The sequence below is a fragment of the Pseudorasbora parva genome, chromosome 7, assembly GCF_024679245.1.
Source record: "Pseudorasbora parva isolate DD20220531a chromosome 7, ASM2467924v1, whole genome shotgun sequence".
NCBI classification, from domain to species: domain Eukaryota; kingdom Metazoa; phylum Chordata; class Actinopteri; order Cypriniformes; family Gobionidae; genus Pseudorasbora; species Pseudorasbora parva.
The window spans coordinates 19,949,751-19,974,889 of record NC_090178.1 but is presented as its reverse complement, the minus strand read 5'-3'; the positions used below and the strand labels follow the sequence as shown (position 1 = coordinate 19,974,889).

Below are 25,139 nucleotides of genomic sequence, written 5' to 3'. Positions count from 1 at the left end.
TCTAAGGCCACGCCTCTTACACACGATTTTAGTGTATTCCTGTCCAGGACTCATCTACATTTTTGAGGAAGGTTGACGGAAGGTTTACAAAGTGTTTAAACAGAGGTGCTGCTGTGGTTAGGACAGGGTCTTACCGGCTGCAGAGAGAGATCCTGACTCTGTGCCTGACTTGCCCGGCTCAGGAACGACCACGTGGTGAGTTTGTAGTGGTTGAGCAGGCACACAACCACCATGACCATCACAGTCATCACGACGATTATAATCACGATCTGCACAAACTCCAGTTCAGCTGCAACATAAAAACACCAAGAGAGCTTAGAACAGTGCAGAATGAACAAAGCAAAACAGGTCCTGTTTTCAATAAATCAGTCTATCAATCAGTCTGTCTGTCTGTCTGTCTGTCTGTGTTTAGTCTCATTTCGACCAAAAGATGGCAGCAGAGTCAAATCAACACCCATGACGACTACAGACTCCTAAATTGGTGATATCATCTGGCAAAAAAGGTGAGAGCCATTTTGGTTTGACATGGACAGCAAGAAAATAGTTCCCTAGGATAGTTTGCTGGATAAAGAAAGTTTAGAGAGACCATTGCTGTGAAATTAAGTGTAAGCTAAATTCTAGAACTTGGATGAAGTCTTTATTTTCTTGTTCATCATTTTTTATTTGCATTATATATTCATTCACTTAGTGTAATTTCTCTCAAATAATACCACAATATATTTCAAAGCCTTTAACTAGTTAAAGGGTTATTTAAAAAAAAAATGTCATCAATTACTCACCCACAGCTATGCAACTAATAACTTGTCGCTTATAAATGTTCATAAATAGAGAACGTATTCTATATGAATCAAGTGGCTTAGTCCACAATTTCTGAAGAGACTGGATTGCTTTTTATGATTATCACATAGGCTTTTACTCACATATAAACATTGATCAGCAAACATAAACAGAAGATCAACCGTACTTGCTTGGCATGCAAGAACAAACCCCATTGGTTGTTGCAGAAGCTCAAACATGCTGCGTAACACGAGACTGAACCTCATTGGTTCTCACACGTCAAGCGAACATGCTTAAACTCATGTTTACCATAACTGATGTGTGTAATGACTGCTTGCTTATATATATTGCTTATTTATAAATCTTTTCATCATATAAAGTCATTGTGTCTCTCAATTCATATGGATTAGTTTTACAATCTCTTTTAAACATTTCAAAGCATCAAAGTTGTAGTTACTGGTACATAGACTGTTTTGAAGTTGAACAAAAGTTTGACAGGCTTGGAATGACGTGAGGGTGAGTAAATGATGACAGAGATTTTATTTTTGGGTGATCCCTATAAGTCTTGCTGACTATGATCTCAAGTAAAATTTCACTTATAAATTAATATTTTGTCACTTCTTTTGAGTTCCTCAGAGGTTGTGGTTCTTTATAAAAGATTCTTTAAAATTCTCCTTTTATGTTCTATGAAAAAAAATAACAGCATACAGATTTAGATGTACATTAGGGTGAGCAAAAAAATGAAAAGTTCACCCAAAAAATAATGTTTCTGTCATTAAATAACCAGAGCAGCTTTTTTCTCAATATCCTGGCCAGCAAGAATCAAAGTGATGAAGGTAAACAGCTTGGTCGATGTTTCTGAAAATGTGTTCTTTTTGAACATGAGGAACACCCTGCTGGACTCGCACCCGCTCTCTCAATCAAGACCAAGACTGTTTCTCAGATGGAGACGCTTGTGGAGTTCACAGGCTTTTCAGACAACAAAAATGAGCTCTCTACCAACTGCGTTGAGGGACCATTCTGGAACCCCGTACAGTCGAGTAAACCGAATGGAGAGACTGAAAGTGAGAGTGTCACGAAGAGAGAATGAAAGAGTGAGTTGTTGCCTGCAGTGCAGTACTGCGGGATACTGGCACTCACACATCAAAAGAAACAAACACTTCTCTCCTAATTTAGGGCATAAGAGGAGGAAGCAAGAGAGGGAGAGGGAGAGGGAGAGGGAGAGGGAGAGGGAGAGGGAGAGGGAGAGGGAGAGGGAGAGGGAGAGGGAGAGGGAGAGGGAGAGGGAGAGAGAGAGGGAGAGGGAGAGGGAGAGAGAGAGGGAGAGGGAGAGGGAGAGAAGGACATTAAAAGCTAGCCAGGCAAGACAGACAAAAGAAAGTGACAATCAGACAGGAGGGCAGATAAGACTGAGAATGAGACTTAGATCAGAATACTGGTAAGAGCAAATAAAACTACAAACACAAACCTATCAGCCTGGAACTGAATCAATACAACACACAATCTCAGCAGGCTTCAAACTAGCCCATGAACACTGAGCTGTTCCTCTGACTTTAGATCAAAAGCACAGCCTTTTAAAAATGGGGATTTAAGAGACGATATTGAAAATTCAAAATCTGAAAATAAATGTTTTAGGATGTTGAAAAATGTAAAACAAAGAAATGTCCTCCTCTCTGCTCTCCTTTGAGAGATATAAAAGTATTCATAATAATAATTATAAAATGTTGCAGTAATTCTAGGTCACTAATTAAACTTTAAAAAAATGTGACACTGACCATGTGAACTTATTTGAACAAAAGGTGTTATTGACAAAAATTCAATTTCAATACAATACAATTTCAATTATATATTTTTTTATATCCGTATGAAAAAAAATTGCACCAAAAAAAACCAAGAGGCAATTTCATTCAAGGCTCTTGGACTCCACGATGCTTAACATGCTCAGATCAATTTTGGTTCAAGTAACTTTAACAAACAACCCCTCAGAATACCCCAGCAACCATCTAGAAACACCTTAGCAAACACATAAATATGTACAAACATTAAACACCTTATAAACTGCATAGCAACACCCTGACAACCACCCTAGCATTGCAGTGACGAGTTAGCATGGGCAAGATCTTCAGACTAAAAATAGTACTTTGAATAAACTAAATAAAATAATTAATAATTAAAAAATAACTAAGGAAAAATGATATTAGGAAATGCAAAGTATTTTCTTAATTGGATTTAAGACATTATACTTTACTGTCCTTACTTAAGATGTGCAGATTAGTTTTACATACTTCAACTCATGAAACTTTTAAAAACAACCCACCAGAACACCTCAGCCACCACCTATCAACGCCCTTGCAACCACCTAGAACACCTTAGCAACACAGAAAAATGTACAAACCATTTAAAACACCATAGAAACTTCATAGCAACACCCTGACAACCACCCTGGCATAGTGGTGGTAAATTAGCTTTAGCATGTGCAAGCACCATCCAGATCTTCTGAATAAATTATAATATAAATAAACAATTACATAAATAGAAGCAGCAACATAGCAATGTCATTGAAACTACAACAGCACCTTAGCAAACAAAGTTACACAAAAAAACCCACTGAGAAACGGCATAGCAACACCCTGATAACAAGTGGTGACGAGTTTAGCATGGTCAAGACTTACTGGGGGGAAAAAGTATTAAAATGTAATATCATACAACTGACAACACTCTAGATTCAACTCTTAGAAATGCCTTGTGATTGTTTGCCCTGCTGAACAATACAGCTTAAGCTGATAGCATTTGAAACATGATAGTTGATTTCTAGCTGGTCTAAGCTGTCAGTAGACATTTTTGGACCAGCAACATGCCAGCTATTGGTGATTAAGCTGGTTTTTGGAACAGGGTAGCTTGTTAACCAAATAATGACCTGCTTACATCATCTAATGACCAGCTTAGACCAGCTTTTAAAACCTGCCACCACACACATTCTGTAACACCCAAATCCAGACAAGACATTCCAGTCTAAGTAAAGCAAAACCTACAGACATCTAAATCCAGTCTCAATCAATACATTCAAATGGTCTTGTGCTAATAGTTGTAGGTAGATCAAAACATTTAAAACCGAATCCAGCCCGGACAGTGCAAGGAGCTGTTACTATGTCCTGTCCAATTCTCCCACTGACACTCGCTGTCCTATTTAACACTGACCTCTTATGCCAATCACAGAGAGACAGAACGGGAGCGTGAACAAATGAGTGTGGGTCTGGGTATCACAGACTGCAGATTAGCCATACACAGACTGAGTTTCTCTCTGCAGACCACAGAGAGGATCAAAATCCATCAGGCCGTTCTGTCACCAGGCAGAGCAGACAGAAAGCGCTAGACCAGACGAGAGTGAGTGAGTGAGAGGGAGAGGGAGAGGGAGAGAGAGAGTGTAAGAGTGTGTGGGTGATGGGGGGGGGGGGGGGGGGAAAGAGACAGAGAGAGAAGGTGTGTGTGAGAGGCAGAGGAAGAGAATAGCGATTTGTAGATGGAGAGAAGCAAAGTGTGTCTTGAAGGTGACATATTAAGTGAAGTAGATGGAGGTCACATTCGTAGGTGTCATTACTTCCTGTCCTGACTACTTTATTGACTAGCTTTTGACAAGGATGTGTCTAATACAGACATCTCCAATTGTCAAGCGGAAGTTTTCATTATATTTATGCATGTTATAATCAGTGGCTGTGAATGGTTTTGCTTCAGTCTATCATTTTTCAAAAGTTAGATTCAGTGAAAAAAAACAAAAAACAAAAAAAACGAACAAAATCACAAAAAAACGATATACATCCACTGAGTCTAGCTGCAACTTGGGTTTATATACAAAAGGACTAGATTATTGTTTTCTTGCTGCTTTTTTTTCCTCAGGAAAAAAATACTACCACAATAAAAAGTGAGAAGAATACAATATGAATATATTATTAATAATACCTTTAATATTAATATTAATAAAATATCTCTAATGAATATTATGTTTTTATTTTTGTAGTCTAATTATTATCATTACTTTTTAAAATTATTATTATTACCTATATTGTATTATTAATAATAATAATATATACAATTACATTTATTTGGCTACATTCAGACTGCAGGCAAATGTGATTTTTTTTATTTTCTTTGACTATCTCTAGCATTTATGAAAACAGTGTGCTACTGAACACCACTGTTCCCTGTTGAACACAGTTGCTATTCTTTAGAGAAGAATTTGATCAGTAGACCTGCAATTAAACAACACATAAAAACTGAATAAATAGAAGTGTAAATATTGGTTAAAAAAATATCACTTGATCCCAATTATTGGCTTATGTCTACTTGTTGTAGGCAAAAATGATTGCTCACTCGACTCACTGTAATGAGAACCAGGGATGGGTCAGGTGCTTAAAGCTACTCTGTGTAACTTTTTTTAGTTTATTCTTAGCTAAAAACACTTAGTTCTTTCAAAAATATATGTGCTCATTAATGTATATTTACTTCTTTCAAGTAATAAAGTATTTTCATAAGTTTATAATATGCCATTGAAAATACATACGGTTGAGGGGTTCGAATGCCGGTCACCATGTTGCCCCTCCATCTTGAAAGTACATTAGCCAAAGAGGGACATACCCGTTAATTCAAGCTTCGCCTTAAGAGTTTTAACACTCGATGGCACTCATGAACGAGGTCGAACTGGAAGCCATGTTAATCTTGGACTAAATCGGCCACCGTAGGAGTTAAAACGAAATCAGAATTGAGAGGAACAGAAACTATTATTTACTGAATTGTCATTTACCTTATGCCTAGATGGGGGAAAATATCACACAGTGTAGCTTTAAAATAACAGCTAGGTTGACTAGCAAATGTATAAGCAGTGCATTAAGAGGTACAAGAGGTAAAAACAATATAAATACTGTTCGTTTTCTCACACAAACCGCTCGTTTCGTGTCTTAGGCCATCAGTGTGTACTTACGATGGGGGATTGTTTAATTTGGACTTCTCTGTGTATGCTCTTTGAGGTGGTGACCATAGACCTGCATTATGTGAGGCACAGACAAGAACGGTTTGACCTAAAATGATCAAAATTGAAACTACTGGGGAAACAAATACTCCTACATCTCGTATGCCCATGAGGTAAGCTAAACCATATCAAAATTTAATTTCAAAGTGAATTATCTCTTTAAAGAGAAAACGCAGAGATACAACTTCTTGAAGAGCTTGCATTTATTGTTCACAGTAGTGCTCTACACAGATGTCATGTAATACCCTAAAGGTTTTCTGCAGCAGGTGTGAGTGTGTATGTGTGTGACAATACTCAAGTTCACCTGAACCCCCAACTAATCTAACATTCAGAGGGGTGTGTGTGTGTGTCAATGACCTATTGGTGTAGCCAGATCTGTCTAGATGCTTCATGCTACAAACACACACTAATCCTAAATAATTAACACAGTCACACATAACACCAAGCCCCCCCCCCCCCCACCCACCCAACACACACACACACACACACACACACACACACACACACACACACACACACACACACACAGATCCTCCAGACGGTCTGGGAGATGGGCACTGCGCACCAGACACTGCATTATGCCAAGCTAGTACTGAATAACAGGAACAGGTGTGCTTACCTGAGGTCAAACCCTGCCCGCTGTGTACATACAGTACAGGACACAACCATATCAGTGTCACCACTCAACAACAAACTCAACAAACTCTTACTTTGCTTACGCTTTAAAAGGTGCAACATTTTGCTGCAATACAAAGACTAATTAAAGCATCAAAATGTACTGTATTTTTGATAAATGCAGCCTTGATGAGCATAAAAGACTCAAACATTAAAAAGTTTGGGGTCAGTAAGATTTTTTTAAAGGGTAGTGCACAGGGATGGACACCCGGATTAATAGATTTCAGCAGTGGCGTGCATCGCATTTTTTTCTATTGCAATCTTTAAAAAGGCATCTGAAATCAACTAAATGCAATGTTGTAGTGTCCCAATTTTCCGCAGAAAGATACACATTACCAGCTTTCTCGCTCTCTCATCTCTCCGACAACGAGTCGAAACAGAAACCTGCCTCGTTTCATTTGCTCTGAATGAATATTGTTACAGAATTTTTTCCCCCCTAAGTACAAGCACATAAAGGTATTACATTGAGTAGGTTTTTTTTTTTTGCTGCTTATTGCGTTTAAATGGACAAATACACGCAAAATAATGTCAAAATGAGAGTATTAGTGGCAGTATACCTGCTGCCAAATTATGAGATGTTAAAAATATCTATAAAGCATTTTTCCCAATGTCAAAATTGTGGTCAGTGAAAATACTGAGTGGCTACTAACTTTAGAAAACCACTAGTCAAAAGTTAATGTCAAGCCCTGGTAGTGCATATAACAAATCAGCCAGTTGGACAGTTATTCAATCATTGAGATCTATTGGTAACCAAGCCAGAATTCACTACCTGCAGGCTAGACAGCTTATCTTACAACAGGAAATATGTTATTTTCATAAGACAAACCAAAACCTAAGGCAACATCTCCTCTGCAGAGGACGTTTGAGGAGATAGATTAAATTGACAAGTAGAGTGATTTTGTTTGTCAGCGTGTCTATCGCGGTCAGGACACTCCTACGTAACATCCAAGTGTTTTGACAGGCAATTGAGAGCATCAGCAACGAGACGGCAATGAGCGTTATGACCGTTTACGACTTGACAGAGATCCATGCATCTTTCATATGGAGGACCCTTTGTCTGGTCTCTGATATAATGTGGCATTTCATATTCGCCATGTTTTGTTTTATGGATGTATACCCCTTTTGGTGCTACAGTGGAAAATTTCCAAAAAGGTCTAACAAACCTGTCTGAGGGCGTTTTGTAAAGGAGCGATCACACAGGTTGTCTGTGTGCTGAAATGAAAGGCCAGAGGCATGCAGGGACAGCGAGCGAACAACACAAAACAAGCTGGCAGACTGGCACCCTGCTGGGCACCAGGAGAGTGGGCATCCAGCCCAGCCATGCAGAGGAGCCATCAAACGAACAGCACAGACAATCTGAACCAGGCTCCACAGCCATGTTCGCCAACGCAGCCTGGTCTCCACAGCGATGCCGGGAGCTTTCACCGTCAATAACGAGATTATTTAAAAGAACGCAGACGTCGAAGGGGGAGGAACGACTTCTCGGTGAAAAAGCACATATTTCGGCTTTGGAAACATTTCGAGTCTGTTCTTGTGACAATGTATAATTACAGATTCAGCAATTATAATCACAGTTTGCCTTAGCCAAATATGACCAGGACTTATTTTGGACGCCACGGTTAAGGGTGGATGTGACCAAAAGAGATGACAGCTAAAGGTGTGGCAACCTAAACACGCACGTTGTGGTCTAAACATCAGCTCACCAAGCCCACAACCTTTAACAACCATGACCAGGATTCTAAAAACCTTGCCAGACACGTTTTTTGTGTGCCTTTATTTCGTTTAAAAAGGTGCAAGAAGTGGAACAGTCTGCCTTAGGGCATACTTAGCTATAAAGGGAGTTTCTGAAAGATCTGTTAGAAGGGGGGGGAAAGCGCCTTGCTTTCTAAAACATTCCTTCATGACCGCCACATGAACTTGCAGGAAGAGCTTCAGCAGTGAGAATCACACTACTGCATCTGAGAACATTAGAGATCGGGTGGGACAGAGTTCACCGGTGACATTTCCAAAGAGCGGGTTCAGTGAGAGGAGAAGGAGAAAGGGAGAGATGGAGAGAGGGATGAAGGAAGGAAGAAAGTCGGTTCTTTATTCCTCAAAGCCGTGTTGTTGTTGTTAGCCCCACCCTTCGCCTTATTAAAACTTCATCCTTCATGGGTGGTCCTGTTTAACGCTAAGAAGAACAAAGTATGGATTTCTAACGAAGAACAGATCGTTTTGTGGTTTACTCGGGCTGTCGTGGCTAATGAGTCACTCCCTGAGGCTGGATCCTGCACCAGCTGCACGGCTGCTTTTAAAAGCTTCAAGCAGAACATGCAGTTGACATGCGGTAGGTTACAGGTTTGGGTCTTTGAAGGATAAAACAGGTTTGCAGACAAAATACTCTATTCCAATGTAATGATCAATTGAATGTTTTATTCAAAGTATCCTGAAAGAATTTGAGCCAGACCGATACCGATATTAGGGAGTAAAAATCCAGATACCGATATATCTGTCGATATTCTTTATGTGTATTATAGTACAGTACCAGCCAAAAGTTTGTACACACTTTCCCATTGATGTCCAAACTTTTAACTGGTGGCTCTGTTCTTTCTTTTGATATATTGCATGTTCATATTTTTATAGAACAAGAAACTTAAATGCTGGCGGTGAAATGTTTACGTTCATTTAAGACATAACAACTATGTTTACGATGATGTTCGACAAGACCGGCATTTTGACTTAATTTTGCGTAAATATTCGTGCACTGTCAAACGGGTGGACATGCTTGGGCGCGTCATATACGCCGATACCATATATCTGCGACAGGCTCATATATTAAGGGATAAATCGGTCGGGCTCTAGAAAAAACATGTCACGGTTTCCACGAAAATGTTAAGCTGCACAAATGTTTTCAACTACATTAGTTAACATGAACTAATAATGAACTGCACTTATAAAGCATTTATTTATATTTGTTAAAGTTAATCTCAGCATTTACTAATACATTATTAAAATCTTGTTAACTTTAGTTAATGCACTGTAAACTAACAAACCATGAACAGGTATATTTTTATTAACTAACCTAAAAGGGTTAGCTCACCCAAAAATTTGTCAATAATTACTTATCCAAATGCTTCGACACCCGTAAGACCTCCGTTCATCTTCGAAACACAAAGATGATATTTTTGTTGAAATTCGATGGGCTTCATTGACACTAATGTAATTTCCTCTCCCAAGACCCATAAAAGGCACTAAAGACGTCGTTACAAAGCCCATCTTACTACAGCGGCTCTACAATCATTTTATGAAGCGACGAGAATAGTTTGTGTGTGCTAAATTTTCCTTTTTGGGTGAACAAATACAGTAACAAATGTATTCCTCATGGTAAGTACATGTTAGTTAATACATTAACTAATGAAACCATATTGTGAATTGTTACCAAGAAATGTTTCTTGAGCATTATATCGGCATATTAGAATGATTTCTGAAGAGTAATGTGAATGAAGACTGGAGCAATTCCTGAATTCTCATGAATAAATGTCATAACCATCACAAAATTGTAATGTTAAGTAAGAAATGATGTAGATATATAACCATTAATTTTGAGATGAATAGTTGATGAGAAAGTTAAATTGTTGATGTGGGACCAGTTTTAGCAAAGCACCATTCAAGAAATAGTGCACTTAAAGACTTGACTCTTCACAGTATTCTAGAATTATCCCTTTAAATAAGCGCTAGAATAAATGATAACTAAAGTAATGGGCAATTGAAAAACTGTCCACACTTAAATAATACTTATTAAATAATACAAATCAAAGACTAATATTGAATAATTACTGATATAGGTAGATACAAAATTAAAGATCTGTTTACATTGTTCAAACCGATTATCAGCTAAAATTCGAGTTGAACAGAAGTAGAGGCCCTACTTGTTAAACCAGGGCATTGTGCGTGGGCATCAGGATCATCCTGGGTAATGCCAAAAGCACTCAGACTGGCATGACGACACTGGCCTTTATCAATAATTCATAGTGGCACCTCGGGGCTGCTTAACCCGGCCCAGCTTTCAGTGTGCTGAGCTCACTGTGAAGCCATGACTGCAAGAGAGGCTGCTTTTCTAATAGACAGTCTGTTTGGCTCAATTTCTGAGGGCCATTTTGTTCAATACATTAATTATTCCTTCAGAGCTGCATCTTTTGGGATGTTTTAAGGTGCATTTAGATGTCTGAAGTATTCAAAATGCTTCAAGATTCAAATGATAATTCAAAACTGTATGTTCATATTTAGCAGAAACACGTTCTGTACCATATGTGAAGAGTCTCTGTGAGAGGCAGGAAAACTACTGAAAGGCCTTTTCTACCTACTGTGTGGGAATTCCCCAGGACTAAATTTATAATTTATGATCCAGACAGAATATGAACTTTTCACTCCAAGAACAGAGAAAGAGTCTGTGTTTTACAGAACCGTCACTGGCAGACCAGCCAGAGCAGCAAACTGCACAAAGCAAACACCAGAACACAAAACAGAAATCAGATCTAGACAGACAGCAATGCTTCAGAAAGACAGACGGAGAGAAATACTAATTCTATTACACAATGCATCAACCACATTTTAATTTAATATCAAATTCTAGATCCAAACATGCTTTTGTAGCCAAGATGTTCCAGTTTGAAGGGGATTTCACTGGTAAACAAGTACAATATATACTATTAACATAACTAAGGGTCAAAAGTTTGGGGTTAGTAAGATTTTTTGTTTTGTTTTTGAAAGTCTCTTTTAAATTTAAAATTACAGTTTTTATTTTAATATATTCTAAAATGTAATTTATTCCTGTAATGGCAAAGATCAAATTTCAACATTACTTCAGTGTCACATGACCCTTCAGAAATGATTTTAATATGTTGATGTGCTCAAGAAACTTCTTATTATTATCAATGTTGAAACAGGTGTGCTGGTTAATATTTGTGTGTAAACTGAGATATGCAATATACAAAATTAAAATAATCCGATCTTAATATTGCTTTCTTAAAAATAAAAATAAAAACACAAAAATAAATCTTACAAAACTTTTGGACAGTAGTATCTATTGATTTAATATGATTTTCCACAAGTAACAATGACTTTAATAACTGGCCAAAATATGTGGTTAATATAAATACAATTTTGAGAATTTTTACAAAGCTTAAAGGAACAAAGTGTAACAACTAACATTAAATAAAGTTCTCTCTCTATATATATATATATATATATATATTACAATGAGTTCAAGATGACAATTTGTTTTGCTAATACTACTGTCATAGTTGATATGAAATGAGATCGGCAACACCAGACAAATGGAACTTAACTATTTAATTACCATGAAATATATGCCATAAATAAGCTGTCAGCATAAACAAATGTCTTCATCTATCCATAAATGTTTGCTCGCAAGTTGTCGCAGCCCCTAGACAGTCTACTCACGGGCTCTTTGTTTATACAGTCCGGAAGGCAGAAGACATTTGCCCCAGACTCAAGTTAAAACACTGTCTGCTGGGTTTACGTACCAGACGCATTCAGAGACAGATTGCAGAGACGGCAGAGAGCCGAGATCAGACATTTACGGAAACGTAACGTGCATGAAACAGCTGATAAGAGCTGACAGCCAGACAAGACTGCAGGCGAAATTACATAAAACACACTCAAAGTTAAACTGTGAGCTCGAGTCACATGTACAGACAAAACGCAGTCTGACATAATTAGCAACGAAGGGGAAAAGTAAAACACTCACAAATCTCCATTCCCTGGAGTTGGGATCCGCATGTGACGTTCGAGCCATCCGGTGCGGTGAGGTTTCGCATGGAGTACGCGGGAGACTTCAACCGGTGCACGAGCCAGCCGGTGTGTGCACGTCCAACAGCTCGTGCTGAGACTGAAAGCCCTCGGCAACAGCCTTGACATGCTGTTTTTTTCACTACATGCTCTCGGGTAACCGCTTCACTTCGCTCTGACTTACTAAACTGAACTCATCCGCTCTCTATCTCTTTCTCTGACCCCTCCGGTTGAACACAAAAATCAGAGTGTTTGTGAGATCAAGCCGACGGAGCTCCTCTCCACCCCCTCCTGCACACCCCCACACTCATACTCGCGCACACGGCTGGTCTATCGGTGACCGGCTGGAGGAGGGGGGGGGGGGGGGGGGGGGGGGATGTGGTCGAGCACAGTGCCCGGGTGTCTAGTGTTACACCTCCCCATTAATGCCAGACACAAGCAGTCAAGGCGAGCATTGTAGGGGGCTGACCTTGGGGTGACCCCGCTGTCTGGCGACACAGAGCACATGTGTCCAGAACTACAGCCCCCCCTCCGTCCAACTACAGGCCCGACAGTCTGTCTATAAATAACCTGGCAGCTATATGGGCTTTTATTATGGGTCAAGGCAATATACTCGAATCCACACTGGGCTAAAAAAGGTAGACATGCTAAACAGTCTGTAACACATACACACACATAACACTGAAATAAATAGAAAAGCAAATATATATTAGTATTTTAGGAAAACTAAATTGTTATATTAAAGCACTTTATAATATAAGTAAAGTATAGATATCACAGCCAGGCAGATCTTTGAAGTAAAATTTGAGCAAAAAAATACATCACTTTTTTTTGTCAAAATGAAATTTTATCTTTTAAAAATCTCACCCCTAGTTAGCAACTCAGCCCTCAGGGGTCCTCAGGGGAATAAAATGACATTTATCTGTCTGAGGTCTAGCCTGGAAGTTGAGTCGATCCCGACACACGTATGCAGACAGACACATCCCCAACCCCCCATCCCCCGTTAAAGCAGACATGGGGGACAGACAGTGTGGGGGGTTTAGGGGTCAAGTCTGAATTTGAATGGCTGTCTGAGGAGGAAGTCTCTGGGGCAATGAGGTGGATTCTCTCAGCATGCTAATGCTACAGGGGCTGGTTTTGAGGTAAGAGAGACCTGCCACCACATAAACTACCAGACAATAGATTTTCTATCAGCATCTAATCATCATTAAACAATCTAAATAAAGAACATTTAACTGAAAAAAATGATGAGATAAAAATAATATAAAATCAGAAACTTCTTTTTTTAACTATAGTTTTTTTTGCTGTCTGATAAACAGTGCCACCTAGTGTCTCCCTTATCCATTTAAAATGGTCTTTATATGGTAGGGGTATTCAACATTTTCAGGTAAAGAACTCCTTGATGGACAGAAAGATAGAACAGGCCCCTCAGTAACATATTGTTTAAAATTTAAAATCTGTTGCATTTCAAGTCTGCATTATATTAACGTTTTATTTTAAAGTTACACTAGGCAACTTTTCAAAATGTATGTATGTGTATATATATATATATATATATATATACACATATAGTAATATAATATATATATATATATATATATATATTAGGGCCGGGACTCGATTAAAAAAAAAAATCTAATTAATTAGAGGCTTTGTAATTAATTAATCGAAATTAATCGCATTTTAATTGCATATAAATATTTGACCTGAGAACAATGAGAAGTAATTTTTCACATGTATTTTTAGTATACCATTGAATAATGACTGAAAGCTTAATCAACAAAATATTGTTTATTTATTTCAGTCCAGCAGACCAGCGCAATGTTTGCCATTAAGTTTAGCAAAAGCATATTTGTGATATTTGAGGCTCGATGTGCTGCGGTGATACGCAGATTCCTTGTTGTATAGCTTGCACACAACCCTGTTCTTGACGACGCTTCCATCCTTTCGTTTTTTAAAACAAAAGTTCCCATCCACGGGGCCAAGCAAAGCAGTCTCATCAGCTTCTTCGTTCATGTTCACTCATGCCCTGCGTCTCAATCAGCTCCCTAGTTCCCTAGTCAGGGCACTGATCAAGACATAAGTCAATGGGCTCCCTGATCAGTGCCCTGACTACTGAACAAGGGAGCTGATTGAGACGCACCCATGTTGTTGTCGTGACTCCGGAGCGCTAGTTGGTGTTCCAGTATAATCGCTCCGTCGAAACTGATTTATTGAAAAACGTTCCACGGTGCATTTTTTTTTTTTTTTGCGTAATTAATTAACGCGTTAAAGTCACGTAATTAATTAATCTTAATTAACGCATTAAAGTCCCGGCCCTAATATATTATATATATATATATATATATATATATATATATATATATATATATATATATATATATAACTAAAATGTTCAGGATGCAAGACGCATGCAGTTTTGTTTATTAATTGCTAGAGTGCCAAAAAAGTTACATAGTGTACCTTTAATGTATTTACTACATACTATGACGCTTACATTGCACAAGCACATCCATTAAAATAGTCACTGTTGAAGCACAGTACAAAGCCAAACACACAATTTTAATTAGACTTAATACATTTCAATTTGGGCTTGACTGTGACACATTTAGCTGAACTTTAGCATCTTAAAATGTAGCTTAATTAGCTATTATGCTATTTTTTAAAAGTACATTAATTTCCACCCAAAAACATTGATATTCTGCAGCATCACCACAGACCACATATACCACCTGTTGAAGACCCCTGATCTATGTTTTCAACCACAAAATAAACATCACTAAAATTAGTTTAACATAAACATCAGCCTGAAAAAAGAAAAAAGTTTAATTAGTTTATGTTAGTAGATACCTGAAATAGCTATGCTAATAATAGAGACAAACACAATGCTGACTGATAACAAGCTAGCAAAAATCCTAATCCTGCTCTGTTCACCTCAAAAAGCCTGATACCCATAACAAAAGGAAACATAACAAGATCATACAAGATGTCCAACAAATAGCTGATGACTGGTCCCTCAAAGTACCAGTGCTGTTTTACAGATTACTGCAAGAACTAAATTACATGGTGAGCTTCACATGATGACAGGTTTCTTTTTTTTCCACTCCATAAACCATCCCATGTCTATGCGGCAGTTCTCGAATTGTGCAACCCTTTCTGTCAACAGAGGGAAAGTCCTGAGAAACAGCAAGATGCAGACATGTGAAAACATTCCAGTTATAACCTGTAATATAACTGCAAGAATAAAAATGGCAGCCGTCGCTGAGACACTTCCATCTGCAACCTGCGTTCTGTGATATTCGCACAAATCCCTGCAGGACGTGGTGTGTGAGACAGGAGGAAGGGGAAATTGTCTGCTTGTGCGAGTGAGTTTATGACTGGGGATTGCTATCTGCAAAGCCAAGATGGGCCGCCTGCAGATGTGATGCACTGCAGTGTATGTGTGTGTGTGTGTGTGTGTGTGTAATCATCAGGTATTGAGTTTTTTTCACCTCTCTCCTGCAGCCTGCTGAGCATCGTAATGGGTCGTCTGCCCAGGAGTGAGGTAATGTCTAGGTTTAATGCCAGCCTCCTGCACTGGCGCACACTCACAGGGGCACAACAGGAAGAACAGCAGGCACCGCAACTCCCAAAATGGCTGCTGTTGTGACTCTTAATGATGCTGACAACATAATTAGCATTTTCCTAACGAGCCACATGGCAGTGCTTCCTTCCCCGGACGCTGCCATACGGCCTCGTGGACAACACCTGCGTGCTCTCGGACCCCCTTTATGACACATCATCTCCTCGGTAATGCAGACACAGCGACTGCTAACAGTCATCAAAGTGGAAGATCTCGCTGACAAATAACCGTGTGTTTCTCGAAGTGGGCCACTACCCAGCAGGCTGTCAGGTCCGACTCGCAGTCTTTGCAAAATACTATAAAAACCTCATTAAATAATAACAGCACTCCATATGTCTATGTCTCCGTGTGTTTACAAACAGGAGAAACTAACCTGGGGTTTGATGTGCTGCTGTTAGGGAATTTTACAAGTAAAAAAATATTTATATACAAAAACCCACCACATGCAAACAACACTATGAATGTGATGAAGGCCCTTGTTTTCGCAAGAGAAATTCAGGTTGCTGATGAAGCTTGTGTAGCTTCAAATATTTAAAGGGATAGTTCTCATCCCAATCATGAAAATCGTGTCATCATTTACTCAACGTCATTAGCTTGACAAGCCAGACCCACATCAAGATGTTTGGTCTGGAAACTCACCATTGACAGGGCTCAATCCGAGGGGCGGGATAAACGGTTGTCTTTCAAACTCCCTCTGCACGGCGTGCATGCAATTGGATAGCGCCACAACCAACCAGAGCCACGAAGCTGAAGCAGAGCTCGTTGAAAGATTAAACTTTTGCCGTATCTGGACGGCAAAACTCTGAACACATCTTCCCTTCTTAAGAATGACTTCAGTGCCTTTCTTTGTTCTTTTCTCAGAGTAAAGCTTAACTTCATGTCTTCCAGAGTCGCGGTCAAAACTGATTAGAAAGGCCGCCGTTCGCCAGTTTCTGTGTTTACTTGAAGCACGCAACTCAGCCATCATTATGTTGCCGTTTACAGCTCAGAAGTGTATTGAAAGTTGCTAGATGACACTCACGGCAGATTAGATATGCTGCCGCTAGGGTGCGTCTAGATTTCTAGGCTATAGAAAACCTGGAGTATATTCGAATGATCGTGCTCCCCCCTCTCATATCCCCCTGAGATGAGAGATTTATGCATTTTATTTTTGGAAAAATTACTCCGGTGACGCAAATATCGGCGATTTGCGTCATAGGTAAAATGTTTGGCCAGACGCTAAAGACTACAGCCAGCAGGGGGAGCTATTTTCACGTTTTCAACTCGCACATGGGGGATGGGGTCACACTCACAGCTCAGCTCGGCTCAGGCATTCATGGAAACGGTGCGGCCGGCAGAGCAAAGAGAGTATTTTATCTTCTCAAGTTAATTCCTATGAAAGTCAATCTTCCAAAGAAATGAACTGAAAACGTGCCAGACTGAACGTGCTGAGAACTACTGCCGCGAGCGTGAACGCGTTTACCTCAGGTCTCATCAGGAGAGCTCATTCAGCTCATCACGATGCGTGTAATCTGACTCCTGCTGCGTTTGTGCTGACACTTCCTCAGCGGCTAAATCACATTATATTGAACAGACACGTTCACTTTTTGTATACTGTCTGTTCTCTAACTGAACTGATTTTATGACGATGAACGCAGTGGTTGTAAAGTTAAAGTGATTCAGTAGCGGTGGCTTTGGGAGTGGCATTCTGGGAATTGTAGTCTTTTTCAAAAATTCAAATTCAAAAATAATTTCACATTTCTACTACATTAATGACCCAGTTTAAATACAGATTCATCTTCCCTAAGCTAAAGTACCCCTTTAACTCCAAGTCTTCCAGAGTGGCGATCAAAGCTGATTTGAAAGACATTATGTTAACCCCGCCCACTGACTGTATACACGATGTGATTAGCCTGACCAGAGTTTGGCTTTTACAGCTCAGAAGTGTATTGAGAGTTTCTAGATGACTCGCAGCAGATTAGATTTGATGCCGCTAGGGTGCGTCTAGATTTCTAGGCTACATCGTCATGTCTTTCAGAACGTTAATTATACTATATTTCTCGTTTATAACAACCAGTTTATAAGTGCTTCTTATTTTAGGTTTGAGAAGATAGTTGACACTTTCCAAAACGTGATTTAATCCTGTCATTTTGTGTGGTGCATCATCTAATAATGAGAAGCGAGCTACGGAAAACACCGGATGAGCTGCTTGCGTGTAAAAGAAAACAGTGCTGCTCTTCCCTATACACACACAGCGCATATATTTAATTAATTCATCACACCCTTTGCGATTTATATATTACACACACACACACACACACACACACACACACACAAAATGTATAACTAAAAAAACACAACTTTTCTATACATATACTCAATGAGGTTAAGCTCCTGTTTTAAAACTGTTAAACTGAAACAGATTTGGGCCTAGAAGCAGACCATGATCTGACAATATTTTTTTTTTTTAGTTTTCATTAATAAAGTGATTTTTAGCTCTCTCACTGCAGACTGAAGCAGCAGATTCCAATTTAACAGACAATGATGTTAGAAAAACAGAAATTTACTTGCCTGTAATGTCTGCATTGTATAAATGCAAGTATTTATTGTGATGTTTTATTTAATGTGAAGGAAGAAAAAAAAAGTGATCCAGACACATATTATAGGGTTAGTTAACTACTCATCAATTACTCATGTTTTTCCAAACCCAAAAGACTTTTGCTCAACTTCGAAACACAAAATGAATATATAGCCTCTAATCCACCACTTAATGGGGTCAAACTCAAAAACAAAAATATTTGTCACTTTGCCTCATAAGAACATTCATAGAATAGAGTAAAACAAAGTCTTCATTTCATATCTTTCAGGGCACAGAGTGTGTTTCTCAAAGCCGAAACTATCACCTCGAGATCTTTTCCAATCCCAAAAGACTTTAAAACCTCCCCATTTAAAAGAAGTGATGTTTACATCAGGGCCCTCATCTTTTCGTTCCACTCCCCTGAGTCACATGTTCAAACTCCAACCAATCATCACCCACAGATTCCCAAAAACTAAAGAGAAGGCTGGAAACAGCAGACACACCTCCTGCACGTAGGTCACCAGAGAGAGAAAGTGGCACATCTGACTCAAGCTCAGCTGACCCAAAACTTTAAAGCTCTGACCCAGAAAAACAGACACTATAACATGCACATTCACTGCTTCGCTCATTAAAAAACTGCTAAATTAAAGCTTTCCTAATTAAAAGATGACTTTAAATGGTCAACCTGTTATGAACAATAAATGTGTTTAAAACAGATTTTTGTGAAGTGACGTGCTTTGCATAAGCTGCTGCTACAGTGCTAGGGCGATGTGGGTTGTTGCTGTTTGCTTAGGTTTTCTAAATTATTTTTGCACATTGCCAAGGCATTGCTAGGTGATGCTTGGTAGGGATGGGTAAAAAAAAAACTGAATTCTTAAAAAACCCTTTTATAACAAAGACTGACCAATATATTCCAAGTAAAATACTATTTTGAGCTGGTAAATAACCTTTTAAAAGTTTGGGGTCAGTCAAGTATCTTATTCTCACAAAAGCTGCATTTATTCGATCACAAATACAGTAAAGTTGTGAAATCCTGTTAAAATAACAGTTCTCTTCGAATATTTTAAAATGCAATTTATTCCTGTGATGGCAAAGCTGAATTTTCAGCATCATTACTTCAGCCTTCAGTGTCACATGATCCTCAAAAATCATCAGTCACTTTTAATAAATTTAATACGTTTGCTAAAAAGTATTAATTTATTACTGCTACGGTTGTATATAGGTTAATTTGTATAAGTTACAGCAACAGCTGAGAAAAAGAAGTAAAATGGTCACTAACTGAAATTTACTCGAATGAGAACTGAATAAAATTGAACTGAAATCAAATGAAATGCCTGTGTGAATTGGAATTAGTTTGAAATACGAAAATCAATACTCAGCCCTACTGTTGGATGTCCTGGTGTTAATAATTTTTGCTCTTATGAAACTATGATGTACACAAGGTAGTTAAAATATGAGAGTACAACTGTAATTCCTACATGTACATACACACACATGAATGGAAAAAAAAGACAGAAAACAAGATTTTTGCAACTCACTTTTCTGCCGTGAGGTTTTTTAAGAAACAAAGAACCATCAAAAAAAAAAAAAAAAAAAAAAAAAAAAAAATACTAAATAGCACCTCAGCAGGAAACATTCTCCTCATGTTTCATTCGCTCTCCCTCATACACACACACATTAAGAATTCATTTATTCCATTCATGCATCTTCAAGCAACAATGCAACCTGACATCCTGCAATCAGAGAGTGAATGAGTTTAGGGTCTGAATTTCATCCATACAGCCATGACTGATATGACATAAAAACACATTACGAGGCATTATGGGTAAACTGGAAATGAGCTAATAGGATGTCTCAGTATGAAAGTCTTTATTCACTGAGGGGAGAGAGAGAAGATATTTGTGAGAAATGAACACCTCAGGGGAACAAAAACACAACGGGTTGGAAGAAGGAATGCAGAAAGAATGAGAAAGAATTCTCATTTGCATTCCAACTCATTTAAAATGGTTTATAAATGGGCAAACATTTTGGGAGCGGAGGGCACATGATAAAAAAACAACATACCAGAGAGTTTTCATATCATTTTTTTGTTTTTGTTGACTGGAGCTATTTAGGTTCAGCAGCAAACTGCTATAAAGGCATTAAAAACATTCATACTGTACAAGCCTTGGACTTATGAAGAAAAGCACTTACAGTAGGCTATACAATGCTATCAGATATACACATACACATTGGCTTCAGTTTATTAGTGTGGACATTGCATAGAATTTCACTGATATATTATCACATTAATGATATTTTCTATCGCCAAACCGATCCCTACCTCTATACCTATCCATCACAGAAACATGTGCAAACCATTAGATTTAAATGTTTTGGTCCATTTATAAGAACGTAACATTTCCTCACTAGTCGACTGTCATGATGAATAGTGTGTATATACACTACATACAGAAAAAAACCCATTGCATCTGCACTGATTGACTAGGGTGAAGGCCAATTCATCCATTAAGATTTAGATCCTTGAAGTCACTTCAGGCTTCTTCAGATAACAGCTGTGCTGTGGATTAATGTTCATAAAAGATGTCTACGGTTTATTGTAGAGCTATATGTACAGATAACATTAATTAAAACTTGAGAAACGTGTCATATAAAACTTAAAAATTAGATGCACAAATTCCCCATTTGAGGGATTGTTGAGTTCAGGGATTGTTCGATGCCTTTGTTATATATGAAAATCTACTGGTTTGTGGGACCTGCAAAGTATTATAATTTATGTCAAATCCAATCCATCGATATTAATAATGGATCGATAGGAGACCAAAAACCCTCCAATCTCTCGGAAATGGGGTACTTTGACCCAATATATGAAACTTTTTTTTTTAAGTTAAAAAAAAAATTCACTTAAACTTCAATTTTGAATTAAGTGCTAACATAAAACTGAAGATAGAAGGCATTCCAGTGAGTAGTTGTTTGTAAACAGTAATCTAATCCATACAGGTCTTAATTCCAATTCAGACATTAACTACAAACAATTCACCAAGTAAAAAGCTTCTTTCTTTTCCTGCCCCCCTCGTTTTCTTGCGTCCCTCGTTGTTTTTGCTTTAGTCTTTGAGCCAAACCTGATTGAATTCCTGAGCAACTTGCCATTTAAGATGTCTCCATTTATTGCTCTGCCTCTTTTTCTCTTCTTGTTTTTTTAATCCCCGTCTATCGCTCTTAGAGGGGAGCGAAAGAAAGCAAGGGAGGAGAGCTGTCAGTTTCCCATCTTTAATGGCCCCAGCTGCATCATTACTCTCTCAACACACTCACACACAGGGCCAAACGTACTTAGGTAACAGATGAAGAAAACGAGCGAGGGACGAAGGCCACCGAGAGAGACAGAGGGATTCCATCATACTGGGAGGTTTGCGGCACAAAATGACTGAATGAATGCACTGAGTAAATGAGTGAACACAGAAGAATAGTGCCCGATAGACCTCCAGCTCAGCCACGATAAACAATCCCAGAATCCACTGTGAGCCTGCGTGAGGTGACACTGTCTGAAACCCATCAGTACTGATGGTGTTGACAGCCAACGAATACAGAACCGCACGGCCCTCGCCCTGAAAAACAGCCCGGCTAATGCAGCGACGTGTGTGGGATGTGGATCAAAGGAGCTGGGGGAAAGCATGAGCAAGTGAGCGGAGGAAAGAAAAGAGGAAGGAGAGAATGCCGGAATCGGAGATTTCTCTTTTCGGACTGACAGTATTCAATTCATCGAAAAAAGCTTTAGGGAAGCAAAAAAAAAAAAGAACAATTTGCAACCAAACAAAATCACAACAGTCGCTATTGAGCGCGCAACGAATTTTGCGCACAGGTGCCCGGCCTGTTGGTTCGTTAAAGTGCAAATCTGAGGTAAATTGCTTTTCCTTCTCCCGAATATTGCGGAAAGTCAAATAAGGCAAATCAAAGTGGTTGCAAACAAAGCGGAGCGCTCTTCAAACTGGTTCCAAGACATCAAATACCAAACAAGTGTCTCATTCACACCGTCATTATCATCTGTCATTAAAACCCCGATTAAGACCCTCCGAACTTCATTCAGGTCTCCTTTACAGTCGGACATTCCTGTAAGCCAAACAATTCCATCATCCGGCACTTCCCTCTCGCTCGCTCTCTCTCTTCACGAAGTTCAAACGCTTCATCTGGGACTTGCCCTCCCTCCAAGCGACACAGATTGCATACAGAAGACATGACGTCGGTTTGATAATGAGCCCCTTAGCATGAAAATGCAGCCCGCTGCGGTCGGCCCAGATTAGCATGAGAGATGATGGAGATTAGTGATGGAAATCCTAAACTCAAACAAACTGATTGTTGAGCTCTTCACATCAGACAAGGCCCGAAACGTGACCTTGCCGACCTCTGACCCCCATCAACCTGTTTTAAAACTGCAGAGGAGAAACGTGAGGAGAAAGTGAGTACGAGAGAGCCCTATAGACACTCGTCCCCTGACAGACATCAAAGTGGGATGTGTTGGTCCAGTGCGAGCAGGATGGCGTCTATGAATGTCCAGTGCCTGACAACTTCAACCAGCTTGTCTGCAGCTCTTGAGAAACTCTTCTCGCACGCACACACACTCTGGAGAGGAGAGCTATTAACAAACACGCAAACTGTTGAAGAGGCTGATTTGCATACTCTTCAAGGGTGCCGCTACCGTGCCGCCTTCAAAGAGGACAGAGAGTACCCCGCGCTTTTATGCGGAGTGAATAAACGTTTGTAGTTTTATGTCTGAGAAAAGTTTGTTGTTGGTTTTACAGTAAAGTTCTGCCAGCCAAGTTGTGTGCTGGGATTTGATGCCAGGAAAAGGCAAATGTGATGGCTTTTGTGGTAACTTTGCTCATCGCAGTAAAAGCTAAAGTGTAAAAGGTAAGACGATCCAGAGTGTGGTTTCGTCTGTGAAGTTAATGTGTAGAAGGTTTAACCCTTAAAGACTGAGACAGCAAGCTTGTTCTTAAATGTTTAATAACTTTTGAAACTCTAATCCAATCTGTATGCTTTTTAAAAAAAGTTATAAACTGGAGATTCCTGGAGTTTTTCTGCCATATTACGTTTGTCTCAGGTGTACATTGAGAGGCCCCATGGTGAAAGAGATTGTGTTGTCAAGATTTGATCAGCATTGATTCGTCAAAGACACCCAAGCGGTTTGTTGAGTCAAACAGGAATAAGTGTTGCTGCTTAGTCCCACCCCTTTACCCAGATTGGTTGAAACTATATATGCCATATATTCATACTTTCCAGAATTGTATATATAAACATTATATGGCAAGAAATGAGAGAAACATTTAGAAATGAAACAGTTAGAGTAGACTTTATCCATTATTCAGTCTTTTTATTCTCTGAAATTTTCTGGGGACCCCTTATAACCTTCTGGAGGACCCCAGTTTGAAAACCCCTGCCCTAAGGTACAAAACTGAAAAGGTACTACTGTGTACCTTTAAGGTACTAATACGCACTCTTAAAATACTGATATGTACCTTTTAATGTACTAATATGTACCATTTAGGGCTAAGAAAGATGTGTCTTTTCACTTTTGTACCTTAGGGTACCGCCCCAGTGACAGCACTCTACCTTTTTTTCTGAGAGTGTAGGTTATGGTCTTTTAAACCACCAATTAGCATGCGTCTTTGGAAATTTCGAACAGATGCAAAGTGAAAGTAGCTGAGTGTGTGCATGCATATTTACGTGCATGAAAACAAACACAACATTCATTTTCATGGGAGCATTCTCTGACAAAGCATGACACAAATCAAACAAGTATAAAAGAGCGGTACATTCGGATTGGAAGTCACTTTTGCTTCAGTCTTCTGTTATTATATAACAAAGTTTCTATTAACTTTACTTCCCAAACTTTTATGGACACATCAATATGGTCAGTAAAAATAAATAAAAATAATTATAGGTTAAAAAGCACATATAATAATGTTGTAATGGGATTGTTAGATGCTGACAAAATTTCATCTGGAAATCTAGAACATCCAAGTATAACTTTTTAAAGGAAAAAATCCAAACTTCAGGAGGTTCTGTTTGAATATAGAGTTAAAAACAAAACAAACAAACAAAGAAACTACCAAACTTTTGCTGGAGTTTTTTTTTGTCACTCATAAAATAATTGTCCTGTGGCCCGCACAATGTATCTCTTTAATGTCAACTGAAATAATTATTTTTAAATAAATATTGATATAGTCTTTTTTAAAAAAAGGGGTGTTACATAAAGGCATAGCAGAAAAAAACAGACTGTTTAAACGGGACGTGAAGTGGTCATGAAACTATGCAACAAAAATTACCAACTTTAGTGGACCTTCCAGAGACAGAAAAAAAGTGATGATAAATTCTTGGACAGCATGTTTTACCCCTGATAATTGTGCAATCTAACTCCCACACACACACACCTGATGCCAATAAATGCAAACCACTAAACCCTACGAAGCTTTTCATCATACTCTCTGATAAACACCCTCTCTTACTCCCTCCTTTTTTGCAGAGGCTGTCTGATGGTCTTGACCACAACCTTTCAATGGAGAGAGAGAGAGAGAGAGAGAGAGAGAGAGAGAGAGAGAGAGAGAGAGAGAGAGAGAGAGAGAGAGAGAGAGAGAGAGAGAGAGAGAGAGAGAGAGAGAGAGAGAGAGAGAGAGAGAGAGAGAGAGAGAGAGAGAGAG

At 38.9% G+C, this 25,139-nt stretch overlaps 1 protein-coding gene across 2 annotated transcripts in view; it reads right to left on the bottom strand.

The window, feature by feature from the left end:
• Window positions 1-25,139, bottom strand: part of ldlrad4b (low density lipoprotein receptor class A domain containing 4b) — a 56,311-nt gene that overhangs the window by 5,886 nt on the left and 25,286 nt on the right. Inside the window, exons 1-2 of one of the 2 annotated variants that reach the window (XM_067448483.1) lie at window positions 12,225-12,549; window positions 135-289 (exon numbers count right to left, since the gene is read on the bottom strand). In XM_067448483.1, the coding sequence (XP_067304584.1) occupies window positions 135-289; window positions 12,225-12,294 (225 nt within the window). In that variant the 5' untranslated portion in view covers window positions 12,295-12,549. Of the gene's footprint in view, window positions 1-134; window positions 290-12,224; window positions 12,550-25,139 lie in introns of those variants that run through there. The other variant, XM_067448482.1, reaches the window with a different exon arrangement.